At 38.9% G+C, this 13,682-nt stretch overlaps 1 protein-coding gene across 9 annotated transcripts in view; it reads left to right on the top strand.

The window, feature by feature from the left end:
* Nucleotides 1-13,682, top strand: part of BCAS3 (BCAS3 microtubule associated cell migration factor) — a 574,202-nt gene that overhangs the window by 288,521 nt on the left and 271,999 nt on the right. For 7 of the 9 annotated variants that reach the window (XM_027087291.1, XM_027087292.1, XM_027087300.1 and 4 more), the window contains one exon: nucleotides 3,942-4,039. In XM_027087291.1, coding sequence (XP_026943092.1) covers nucleotides 3,942-4,039 — 98 coding nt within the window. Of the gene's footprint in view, nucleotides 1-3,941; nucleotides 4,040-10,517; nucleotides 10,687-10,958; nucleotides 12,376-13,682 lie in introns of those variants that run through there. The other 2 variants (XR_003428780.1, XM_027087298.1) reach the window with 2 other exon arrangements.

The following is a 13,682-nucleotide window of genomic DNA, read 5'->3' as shown; positions in this document are numbered from 1 at the left end:
GCTCACGGGCCCAGCCGCTCCGCGGCATGTGGGATCTTCCCAGACCGCGGCACGAACCCGTGTCCCCTGCATCGGCAGGCGGACTCTCAACCACTGCGCCACAAGGGAAGCCCTATAATTTTTTTTTATTTCACTTGTAGTTTATATTTAAACATTTAAGCATATAGGCCCTTGGTTATGACCTTAACCCCATTAGAACACAGTTTGGGTGGAAAATTCAGATTTACCTCACATCATTTCAATTATGTGTCCTGTTTAGTACCATTTCCTGCCCAGCATCCAGTTAGAAATCCCACTCTTTATATTCTCCTCACTCCTGTCCACTATCACTTTATCCCAGCTCCTCACCTCTGGTTCTACATTTCTTTAGGCTTATGCACAATGGCAGTATGTCTGTTGACTTTACCTTCTTCTTTATTTATTTATTTTATTTTTATTAATTTATTTTTGGCTGCGTTGGGTCTTCCTTGCTGCGCACGGGCTTTCCCTAGTTGTGGTGAGCGGGGGCTACACTTCGTTGTGGTGGCTTCTCTTGTTGCCGAGCGTGGGCTTTAGGCACACGGGCTTCAGTAGTTGTGGCACGTGGGCTCAGTAGTTGTGGCTCGTGGGCTCTAGAGCACAGGCTCAGTAGTTGTGGCGCATGGGCTTAGTTGCTCCGCGGCATGTGGGATCTTCCCGGGCCAGGGCTCGAACCCGTGTCCCCTGCACTGGCAGGCGGATTCTTAACAACTGCGCCACCAGGGAAGCGGCCCCATACCTTCTCCTTTAAATTGTGAAGACTTGTTTAGATTTTTTGGCTCAACTGACCCTTTACACCTGGTACCTTGTCCTATACCTCATATTGCTAAGGATTACTTGATGCTGTGGTATTCTGCCTCCCTGTATCCTAACCAAAATGGCAACAGTCAGGTGTATTGGTGGCTGTCATATCTATAACAGGCATGGCTGTTAGGCATGGCTAACTTCATACCAGTTCCTTATTTGGAATAGGGATTTAACTCGTTAAAAAGGTCAATGAAATATTTATTAATAGACCTAAGAAATAGATAATGTAAAAGAAAGTGAAATATAAAACCTAGTTTTCCATTCAAGATTAGCTCCTAAGAAATCAGTTTCATTTTATCATTTTATTTTTTCATCTAGTTAATTAATACATCCATCAACTGATGTATTTTATATATGTATGTTGTGAATTTTCTGTGTGTGAGAACATTTAACTTCTACTCTTTTAGCAAACTTCAATTATATAATATAGTTTTATTAACCGTAGTCACCGTGTGATACATTAGATCTTCACACCTTAATCATATTATTTTAATTGATATATAATTCACATAACATAAAATTCACTGTACAATTCAGTGGCTTTATTACAGTCTAATTCTAGGACATTTCCATCACCCCCACCAGTTTTTTTTTGGTCTTTTTAAAATTATTATTATGGAAAAATTTCAAGCATATATAAAAATATGTAAAGTTAAAGAGAATAATAGAATTAACCCCTGTGTATCCGTTGCCCAGCTTCAACACATCAGTTCTTGGCCAATCTTCTTTCATCTATAGCCCAGTCCATACCCCACCCACAAATCTGGATGATTCAGAAACTCCAGTGCTATAAAGTGGATTAATAATAGGAAAATTATTAGGCCACATAAATTATTTAGATCGGGAAGGAGCTTTGATTTGCATGCACTGGGCATGTCTAACAGGCTAGCTTCTTGTTTCTTATAAGACCCAGAAAACATCTCTTCTAGAAACTTCAAATAAACTCTTCCTCTCTTCTCACTGGCCCTCATTTGCTTCGGCCTGCCCATCCCTGAGCTAATTAATCTCACCATGAGATGATGGGATTACCATGACTGGCTTGGGGAAATGACCTGGGGCAGAAGGCATACTGGTTAGGGCACCATTATCGTCCACTACAGTAGTGATCATCAACATTTCCAACTTCCAGGACTAGATCAAATGCATCATTTTTCATCCCCCCGGCCCCATTTCTTTCTTTCATACAACAAATGCATATACATTCGAGCTGTGCTTTCAATAAGGACTCTTTTGGGACTTCCCTGGTGGCGCAGTGGTTAAGAATCCGCCTGTCAATTCCCACATGCCACAGAGCAACCAAGCCCATGTGCCACAACTACTGAGCCTGCGCTCTAGAGCCCGTGAGCCACAACTACTGAGCCCGTGAGCCACAAGTACTGAGCCCATGTGCCACAACTACTGAAGCCCGTGCGCCTAGAGCCCGTGCTCCGCAACAAGAGAAGCCACCACAATGAGAAGCCCGCGCACCGCAACGAAGAGGAGCCCCCGCTCTCTGCAACTAGAAAAAGCCCCCGCACAGCAGCGAAGACCCAGTGCAGCCAAAAATAAATAAATAAATTTATTTAAAAAACATACAAAAATACCTCTTCACAAAGATTAACTCAGTGGATCACGGATCTAAATGTAAAAAGCAAAATTTAAAAAAAAAAAAGGACTCTTTTTCTGTAGTCCATAATTGGTATGTCAGGCTTCTATAATCTGTCCCATGGTGCTTATCGATTCTTATCTTCCACCAGTATCCACTATAAACCCTATGCTTAAGCCTAATCATGCTCCTCAAGATGCCCTCCATTTATCATGCTTGGTCACAATTCCAAGGGTTCACTTGTTCTAGTTCTATGTTTAAAGGGCACTTCTTGCCCCTTTGCATATATACACATCCTAAGACTGTATGTAGGTCCAATTTCTTTTTTTTTTTTTACATCTTTATTGGAGTATAATTGCTTTACAATGGTGTGTTAGTTTCTGCTTTATAACAAAGTGAATCAGTTATACATATACATATGTTCCCATATCTCTTCCCCCTTGTGTCTCCCTCCCCCCCACCCTCCCTATCCCACCCCTCCAGGCCAATTTCTGTTATAGCACCATAAGATCATCTCAATCTGCTATGGACTGTACATTCCTCCCCCCATTTCTTCATTTTGAGCTTTCATTACCTATTTCATTCATTTTCACACTCCAGTTTTCTTTTGCATCAGTCCTGAAAGTCCATATGCTATACTATATATCTGCACACAGACTTTGTATTTCGTGTTTTGTTTCTGCTTGTTCCTAGAATAATACTGACACATGATTAATATTCAGCAAATACTTACTGAATGAAAGAATCGCCAAAAATGCATGCTTATATTGTTATAACAAGTCTTTAGTCCTTTAAGTTGCCTGGGCCTCTCAAGTCTTTTAGCCATACAGAAATTTTTGTGTGAATAGTATTAATCTAATACAACTGGAAATAGACTCTTGGCATTTATAGATTTGCCATTCCCAAGCAACTTGAAATTGTATGTAGTAAATTGCAATTTTGCTGAGACTCTAATTGATTCTTCAATGCTAATTGATGATTTTATGGAGGTAATTCAGTTAGATAGTAGTAATCCTAGCTAACCCCCTGGCAGCCAGATCCCAGCACAGCTTTGTTATCCTATGCTTGTTGTCATATATAAAGTAACTTTCATTAAGGATTTTAAGGGAGTGACTCAAAATTTGTATCTATTAATGCTATCTTTTAAGGAAGGCATGGTTCTATTCATGAATTTGAAGATTCTCAAAACTTTTCATCTCCTTTGCAAATGCCAAAGTTTTCAGTATAATGTGTTTTGTGTCCTCTCCCATGCTGCTTAATTTATCCCTTTAAATTAATTTCAGTTTTTCAGTCCCTTGCTTAAAACCTATTGAAAACATACAAAGAGAAGAAGAGGTCTAGAGTGTAGAGAATGCTGTGCTTTAGCCTTCTGTGAGAATAAGGGACTGCAGCTCCCCTGTTTGCCTTGTTTTAGAATGAATGGTTCTTTAATGGATTGGGCTATTCCAGCGTTCCTGATTTAAGATCTGTTGTAGCCAGCGACAGTTTTGATGCCAGTAACATACGTGAATTAAATTAAATTGCATTGCAGGATCCAGCCAGTCCGCTCTGACCCAGTCAGCATGCCAGGGTCATCCCGTCCAGTGTCTGATCGAAGGGGAATTTCCACCGTGATTGATGCTGCCTCAGGTAGAAAACTACCTCCAAAGTGTTTACTGGGTATTTCTGTGCATTTTTAATTTCTTTTCTCGCACAATGTAGCGAGTATATATTTTTTGCCATCTTCCTCTTCTTTTTTCGGGGGTGGTGGGGAGGGATAGCTGCGTGTGCACATGCAGTTGTGTGTGCACGTGTGCGTGTGAGGGGTGTGTGTGTGTGTATTAAAACAGTACTGTGCCTACATTTGCTGCTAAACGACGCCATGCATTTAAATATTGTTAAGGTTGGTGAATGATGCGGTGGAGTTGGCACTTGATTAAATGTCATGAACACAGTATTTAAGGCTACAGGTTGATGACTGTTTTGCCTTTGATCTCTCAAATGTGGAGAAGCAACCTTGACAGAGAACGTAAATACAATATATGGATTCAATTTACTCAACCTGTTGAGTATCAAAGTGCCTGACCTGTGGAAGTAGAGAGTCCAAATGCTATAGCTTAAATGGTTTTATTATTGAAAGCATAAAGTTTAGAAATTCATTAACTTAACTCTATCTATCGCAATGATTAACTTCCTATCCTTGGAAGCAAGCCATGAATATGTGTCATCAGTACCTGGAAGTAGGTCTTTGTCTCTATAGGTGATAGTTGCTACATTAGTATTGTAAAACTGTTTTCTGCCAGGTCTGCCAAATAATAGAACTGCTCGTAATAATACATTTTCTCATCTCTAAATGCAGTCATAAAGAAAATAAGGACAGTGATGCTTTATATATGGTGCATCTGCGGCGCATCTGAAGACAGCATACGGCAGGGTTTCATCAAAAAAGTCTCTTATAAGTAGAATTATTAAACCCTCGGCATTAGTCAGACAGTTGAGTCAGAGAGGATTTTAATCTATAGCAATTTCAAAATCCCTAGAGGCAGCTGACTTGATTGAGGCTTAAAATGTGAAAGAAAAAAGAAACAAACACAAACCTGATTTGTGAAGGTCTCTTTTAAAAGACCAAAGCTTCTGTTTCTGATTCTGTCTCTGGATGTGTTTCGAAGTTCGAAAGCTCATGGGTTTCGTACGTTTTCTTGGCTTTCTGAACTATTTGTCAGTGGATTGTACCTTGTGTCTGATTGAGCTATCCGCTTCCAGGGCTGTGCTTTCATTCTTAATGTAAACTCTTACTTTGGAGAACTCGTACTTGTTCCTCTGCTTTAACTTGGCAACCAGGGTAGTCCCCTGGAAACAAGCACAGACATATCTAAGGTCTCTAGCCTTGCACTGAATGAGATATTGAGATAGGTGACTTAAACAATAAATCTTTTTGATAGTTTCAGTCTGTCAATGCTAACAGATCCTGCTCATATGAAATTATCATTTACAATTGTGAATCCTGGAAATGATGTACTTTAACCTGAAGTATTTTATTCAAGATTTCAGTAGTAGGCTTTGTTGGTTTGGGGGTATTGGTTTTTTGTTTTTTTACGTTATTAAACTGCCATATTATTAATGTTTTAGCATCAGGTAACTAGCTATTGGTCAAGTGAAACACATGTCACTAAAGCAGTTCCCATGTGTGTTATTAAATGTGCCATATTCAGTGCACAATTCTGGGTTAAGACTTGTATTTATCACATATCATTATCTCAATTTTAGCTCTTTGTAAAGTTCTCTCATGCCACAGAAAGGAACTTCAGTGAACTATTGCAACCATAGTTTTGTTTTACTCTGTTGCAAGAAGAGTTTTTAAGTTGATGTTTGAGCAGGGGATTCAGTCTTTGCCTTTGATTTACTCAGATTTCCATCAGAAAAACATGTAGGAGTTTCTAGGATATTGTTCTCCAACTCTGAGCCTCTGCCTGACAGTACTAATCTTTGGAGTAGCGAAGGACTTCTTGGTGACCAAGCTGTATTATTTTTCTCAGCCTCTTTTCATTCCAGAAAACTATAGCTCCTTTCAGAATGACAGCCAGAGAAATGAAATGTGCGTGCTACGTTCTCTAGCTGAGCTAAAGAAACCCCATAAATGAGGGATTAGACTTCTATGAATTATCTTCTACCTCTCAAATGGTTTGCATCCCTTTTGTTGAACATGTTTTTTAAGTGGGTGAATGATGTTTTGCTGGGGAAACTTCATCTACTTCTATCTAGTAGGACCACTTATTTAACAGTCTTACTTTCTATTGAGAAAAGATAGAGATAACAAGATAGAGGTTAGATGATTTGGGTTCTCTTTTTGAAATTTATTTTATTGAAGTATAGTTGATTTACAATGTTGTGTTAATATCTGCTGTACAGCAAAGTGACTCAGTTATACATATATACATTCTTTTTCATATTCTTTTCCATTGTGGTTTATCACAGGATATTGAATATAGTTCCCTGTGGTATACAGTAGGACTTTATTGTTTATCCATTCTGTATATAATAGTTTGCATCTGCTAATCTCAAACTCTGATTTGGGTTCTTTATGAAAGGAAGTTTATGGGAAAATTCCGTTTTAGATTCTTCTACTAAAAAGAGTATAACATATTTTTATAATTGCTCCTAAACCAGGAAGTGCGTCTCTGATTATGACCCATGCATTGGAGGCAGCTGCATATTATGAAGATGCTAATCTGGAGTTTTGATTGCCTTTGCTTAGAGGGATATGACTAGTGTGGCATCTCCTCTTATCAGGGTTCATTGCTTTGTCTTACCGTCAAGCAATTTATACAACTAAATGTATTGTCTTTTTAATTGTTCCTATGGCATATTTTTTTTCTCCATTACCAGTAAAAGTGTAAAAAATATGAGAAAAATGTCACCCTGGAGCAGCTCAATCATTTAAGCATTCCAGTAAGTGTTGTCTCAAAATGTTAACACTGAAGATCTTCCTTTGACAGCCTGACATGCATCCGCCATCAATTAAGTTATCTGAAATATTCTTGAATCTCTCTTTTAACAACATCACCTTCCTGGGAAAAGACTTTCATGTGTTTATAATCCCTTTCAATTGTGAAAGGTAACCCTTATTCTGGTTACCTTTATTTTAGTGGCAGCTCTTGCTCTGTCTGTCTAAACCAGTGGTAGTATAATTATTTTTCATCTAATTACTTTTCAGAGGCATAGTATTTAAAAGTTTAATGTGACACTATCACATCTTTTGATGGCCGTGACAATTTTCAAAGTGAAAATATTATTTAAACCTTGGGTCTGTATGTTCTGTTTTAGGTATATGTGTATCTTGCAGTGTTATTCTACTGAAACTAAAAGAGATCAGCAGGGCATTGTGCCACTCTTGCTAGCAAATTTTTTTTTTTCTTGATCATCTAATATGTTTGTGCTTCACTCCTTCACATGGAAATATATTACCTAAACTACATGTTTTTCACTTATTAACTTTGATAATTTAGGCACAGTGTAAATTCCATGCCTTTAGATACCTATGAACCAGCTTCTTGCTGTCTCTCTCTATATATGTGTATTTTAGACTCAGCAGATCTATACTGCTTTATATGTAGATGTTGCTTCCCATGACATGTTTCATCTGATCTTTGGAGTTTCAAAAGATACTGCCCTACCTCAGGTTTTGAGTTTAGATAATTGTATGAGGTTCCCTTCTTGACTGAGGAGAAGACCATTCTGGAAATGGACTTTATAGGATTTATCCATACACAAGGGCTACCCAGAACAAATGGGATTTGAATGAACTGCTCCATCTTTCCGGTCCAACTGATTGACATCAGTGTTGGAATCTTAGACAGTATGTCTAGACAAAGCAATGCATGGATTACTTACTTTTTTTTTTTTTCCCTCTGTACATTCCTTTTTTCCCTAACATTCCGGGTTAGGTAACTAAGAATTTCTTCCCTTTGTCCTTTATAACATGTGTCCTTCTTTTGATAAAAGTGTAGGACCTGAAGAGAAAAAAAAAATACTGTCAATGTCCAGTTCAAACTTGTTTCCCACATTGGTGACTGAAGTACTTGTTCCAGGCCTTGCAGGCTGTACTTGTTGGATAACTTAATAACAACCCTAATTGCTTTTGAGTCATCCACACAAAGAGCCTAGAAAGATCTGGTTCATCCTAAGTTTGTTTGTCCTCGTTTGTAGTTTTACTATGGAAATTGGTGTTTACCAAGAAAGAACTCAAAGCAACTGAGATTTAAAGACAAACTTATGCCTGACTTGTATGAAGAGCAGACATCTTTGTCAAACTCTACCAAAGTAAACATTTTATAGAGAAAATGTTATTAGAAGTGGTAAGAGCAGCATTGATGTACATTCCTGAGGCAGATGACAGTAGGAGAGGGAAAATTGTGACAGATAAGTAAAATGAGTTCTTATTCTTTAGAGCAGGCTTTTTGGTACATAAGGTATTGGTGCTACTTCAAGCATTCCACTAAATAGGGACAGGGTTGCAGACCTGGTATTTGTTGTTCTTGACTCAAGAGAAATGTTATTTTTGTTGTACAATTGCAGTCATCTAAATGATCTCTAAGGAATTAATTAATTCAGGCTTCCAGCACCAATTCTTCTGGAAAGCGAAATAATATGTTTGCTTGAAGAAAATGGAAACTGGTTTGATTTGATTGACTTTATAATGATCACCTGTGCCTACTTTGTGTCTTTGGCATTTGGTGCATCAGACCCTTAATAGAACAAATAATACTCATTAGAAGAGTATGGTTGGGTAGGCAACAAGGATATTATTTGAGGAGTCAAATTTCTGCTGGAGGGACATTCTGATAGAGGCATGCTTTTATCTTACAAAGATTTTTCTGATGCGCTGGGGGAAGCATATTCCTAAGGACTGTATTTCACTGTATCTACAGTTGCCATTTCAATCTGAGGCAGACAAACTTAGTTATTGCATCTTAAAGCCATCAGAGGCACAAGAGCTGCTGGTGGTAAGAAGCAAGAGATTTATAAGAAACACCATTTGGTCTACCATGGTGAGGCCACTTAGCTCCGTGACTTTTTTTTTTTTAACCATCATTATTGGAGTATAACTGCTTTACAATGGTGTGTTAGTTTCTGCTGTGTAACAAAGTGAATCAGCTCTATGTATACATATATCCCCATATCCCCTCTTTCTTGCGTTTCCCTCCCACCCTCCCTATCCCATCCCTCTAGGTGGTCACAAAGCTCCGAGCTGATTGCCCTGTGCTATGCGGCTGCTTTCCACTAGCTATCTGTTTCACATTTGGTAGTGTATATATGTCCACGCCACTCTCTCACTTCGTCCTAGCTTACCCTTCCCCCTCCCCATGTCCTCAAGTCCATTCTCTATGTCTGCGTCTTTATTCCTGTTCTGCCCCTAGGTTCTTCAGAACGATTTTTTTTTTTTTTTTAGATTCCATATATATGCATTAGCATACGGTATTTGTTTTTCTCTTTCTGACTGACTTCACTCTGTATGACAGACTCTAGGTCCATCCACCTCACTACAAGTAACTCAGTATCATTTCTTTCTATGGCTGAGTAATACTCCATTGTATATATGTGCCACATCTTTATCCATTCATCTGTCAATGGACACTTAGGTTGCTTCCATGTCCTGGCTATCGTAAATAGCGCTGCAGTGAACATTGTGGTACATGACTCTTTTTGAATTATGGTTTTCTCTGGGTGTATGCCCAGTAGTGGGATTGCTGGGTCATATGGTAATTCTATTTTTAGTTTTTTAAGGAACCTCCATACTGTTCTCCATAGTGGCTGTACCAATTTACATTCCCACCAACAGTGCAAGAGGGTTCCCTTGTCTCCACACCCTCTCCAGCATTTATTGTTTGTAGACTTTTTGATGATGGCCATTCTGACCAGTGTGAGGTGATTACTCATTGTAGTTTTTTTTTTTTTTTTTGTGGTACGTGGGCCTCTCACTGTTATGGCCTCTCCCATTGGGGAGCACAGGCTCCAGACGCGCAGGCTTAGTGGCCATGGCTCACGGGCCCAGCCGCTCCACGGCATGTGGGATCTTCCTGGACCAGGGCACGAACCCATGTCCCCTGCATTGGCAGGAGGACTCTCAACCACTGCGCCACCAGGGAAGCCCCTCATTGTAGTTTTGATTTGAATTTCTCTAATGATTAGTGATGTTGAGCATCCTTTCATGTATTTGCTGGCAATCTATATCTTCTTTGGAGAAATGTCTATTTAGGTCTTTTGACCATTTTTGGCTTGGGTTGTTTGGTTTATTTGATATTGAGCTGCATGAGCTGCTTATATATTTGGGAGATTAATCCAGCTCCATGATTTTAAAACTAGAACTGAGTGACAGAAGCCATGATGTTATAATCATGGTCTTGAACTTTTGCTGAAACCTTCAACAAGTCATGTTTCCTACCTATCCATTCTTCTCTGCATCTGTAAAAAGAATTTAAGTTTCCCTATGTAAAAATTTGTTTCACCTCTTTTGGCAGGAATGTGTTCAAATTATTTCCTAAAATAATTCCCAGATATAAAGGATATAAAGTTCTTTTGAAATGTTGAGATATTTCTTTGAATAAACAATATGGTTTTCATTTAATAGAGTTCCAGATATTCTTTGTGATTATAAGGTGACGAAAACTCCAGGCATACTTGTACCTTGGGTATTCAAAGCCTATGTGGGATCAGTAAGAGGATTATGGATGAGGGTGAAATTAAAAGAAGGCTTAGTCCTGACCTGTGAACAGAGTCCCTCAGAGGGGAAGAAAGAGGTCAGTACTTTTACTTTGACACTATTTATACTTTAAACAGTAAATATTCAAACTAAGATATTAAGATTGGCTTTTTAATTAGAAATGAGGAAGTCTGTGCATTATTTCAGCTCTAATCTAATGAACACCTACTGCCTGTAGAGAATCAAAATAAATTTTAGAGATTAAGAATATAGGGAAAAGACCTAGATTTCTCATCAGAAAAGTGCTCAGTCACATCTCTCTCCTTCTGATTTAAATATTCCTCTCATTCTTCTTTCTAATATTTATAGGATGTTAGAAGATGAAATTCAAGTTAACAATGTGGAAAATTTTAGCTCAGCATAATTAAGGAAAAAATCATTGCCCCACTTGAAAATGAAGAAACTGTAAACAGAAGTAGAAGAAGCTGCCGGGAAAGTTTTTTCTGATGACACATTACTTCTTTGAATAAATCTTTGTGTCAACTGAAACCTCGCCTTTGCTTTCTCTGTTGCAAGCACCAAGTCCTTGACATGACTTTAAGTCTTTCCTAAGCATTTTGAGAAGGAATTGATGGAATTCTCCCTACTGTTGATATACCAGGTTACCACATATTTACATGGGACTTTTGGGCCAAAAAACCCAACATTTCTTTTTTGTACCTTTATTACTACATCTTTAACAGAAGGCTGGACTGTTTATGTAGTCTGTTGCCTGAGACTGTGGTGGCAGAGGGACAATATTGGGGGCAGTATTAGAATTTGTTTAAGTCTGAACCGGGAATTCCATCTGTCTTAGTGACATTAGTGTCAAACTGTTAGTGCCACACTATTTTAAATTGTGTCCAAGAGCCTGAGGCTTATGCTTATAGGTGCCATCTATAAACTTAGAAACAAACAAAAGGGCCTCTCTCCATTGAATATGAAAGCCCAGTGAGCAATTAAAAAGCAGCCTGGGACCTCACCCGGACAACTAGTCGGAACCAGAGCTCTTGATATTCCCCTGGATATTGTTGAAAACTGTCAGAGAAAAACTAAAGCAAATAATCAAAGTGGAAATGATTGTTCCCGGGAACAGTTTTGTTTTCAAAGCTTGGTGCAGTGGAAGGAGTAGTGGCTAGTCACTTACGAATCTTTGGTTCTAGTCTCAGCTCTGCTTGGAACTACCTCTTTAAGAATTTACTTCAAAACCCAAGGCTTGCTTCTATAAAATGAAGAAAAGAATTGAAGTAGGTTATTTGCAAAGTCCCTTCCAGCTTGAAAAATTGATACATCCGTACTTCAGATCACCTTTGAAGAATTTTTTAAAATTAGGGTACAGTTTACATATAGCAAAAATGCACATATCTTAAGCATACAGCTTGATCAGTTTTTATGCCTGTGTAATCACCAGGCAGATCAAGTTAGAATATTTCCATCACGCCAGAAAGTTCCTTTATTTCTCTTCCAGTCAAGACTACCTTTGGCCTAGACTATGACTTTTATCATCATAAGTTAGCTTTGTCTATATTGAACTTCGTGTAAATGGAATCATTCTGTACATACTCTTTTGTGTCTGGCTTCTTTTACGCAACTTAATGTTTTCGAGATTCATCCAGGTATTACATGTGTCACTAGTTCATTTTTTTCTACATTGCAGTGTGGTTTGAATGTAACACAGTTTATATATCCATTACCCTGTTGTTTTTAGCTTTTGGCATATTATTAATAAAGCTTCTATAAACTTTTCTGTATAAGTCTGTTTTTTTTGGGGAGGTGCATATACGTTCATATCTTTGGGGCCTATACCTAGGATTGGAAGTGCTGGCTCACAAGGTAGGCATGTGTTTAGCTTTATTAGGATCTGCCAAGAAAGTATCCCTAAATGACTATACCATTTTTTCATTCTGAACAGCAATGTAGGAGCCGTTCTAGTGAATGTAAACTGTGGTTTTAATTTGCTTTTCTCTGATGAATACTGATGTTGTGCACCTTGAATATACTTACTGGCGATTTGGATATCTTCTTTTGCAATGTATCTGTGAAGTCTTTCACCAGTTTTTGTTGGGTCTACTGTCTTTATTGAATTTCAAGGGTTCTTTATTCTGGGTAAGGTCTTTCATTGGATATTTTGCCAGTATGTTCTTTCAGTTCATTGCCTTTTCACTTTCTTATTGGTGTTTTTTGACAAAGCAGAAACCCAGACTTTCCATTGTTTTCACTTTTATGTTTTCTGATGCTTTTCTCTAGTAATTGTATGGTTTTGGCCTTTGCATTTAGGTCTATTATCCTTTTCAAATTATTTTTTATTACGATATGAGGCAGGATCAAGGTTCAGTTTCTTCCGTACAAATGTCTTGTTGTTCCTGCATTGTTCATTGAAAATATATGCCTTTTGATGATGCCTTTCCTTTTTTCTTTCTTTTTTTTTTTTTTTTGCGGTACGCGGGCCTCTCACTATCGTGGCCTCTCCCATTGCGGAGCACAGGCTCCGGACGCGCAGGCTTAGCGGCCATGGCTCACGGGCCTAGCCACTCCGCAGCATGTGGGATCTTCCTGGCCCCGGGCACAAACCCGCGTCCCCTGCATCGGCAGGCGGACTCTCAACCACTGCGCCACCAGGGAAGCCTACCTTTTCTTTTTTTTTTTTTAATTTATTTTTGGCTATGTTGGGTCTTCGTTGCTGCGTCGTCTTTCTCTAGTTGCGGCGAGCGGGTACTACTCTTCGCTGTGGTGCGTGGGCTTCTCATTGCAGTGGCCTCTCCTGTTGCAGAGCATGGGCTCTAGGGCGTGTGGGCTTCAGTAGTTGTGGTTCACGGGCTCTAGAGCACAGGCTTAGTAGTTGTGGCGCACGGGCTTAGTTGCTCAGCGGCATGTGGGATCTTCCTGGACCAGGGCTCGAACCCGTGTCCCCTTAATTGGCAAGCGGATTCTTAACCATTACACCACTAGGGAAGTCCCGATGATGCCTTTTAAAATAATCATATTTTTCCTGGGTTCTCTATTCCACATATGTGTGTGTGTATGTATGTGTGTGTATATATATATATATATATA

The sequence above is a fragment of the Aethalodelphis obliquidens genome, unplaced genomic scaffold (genome assembly GCF_003676395.1).
Source record: "Aethalodelphis obliquidens isolate GAN/ISIS:26980383/991018 unplaced genomic scaffold, ASM367639v1 scaffold58, whole genome shotgun sequence".
Classification (NCBI taxonomy): Eukaryota; Metazoa; Chordata; class Mammalia; order Artiodactyla; family Delphinidae; genus Aethalodelphis; species Aethalodelphis obliquidens.
The sequence above is the reverse complement of the archived record's forward strand: the minus strand, read 5'-3'. Positions and strand labels throughout refer to the sequence as shown.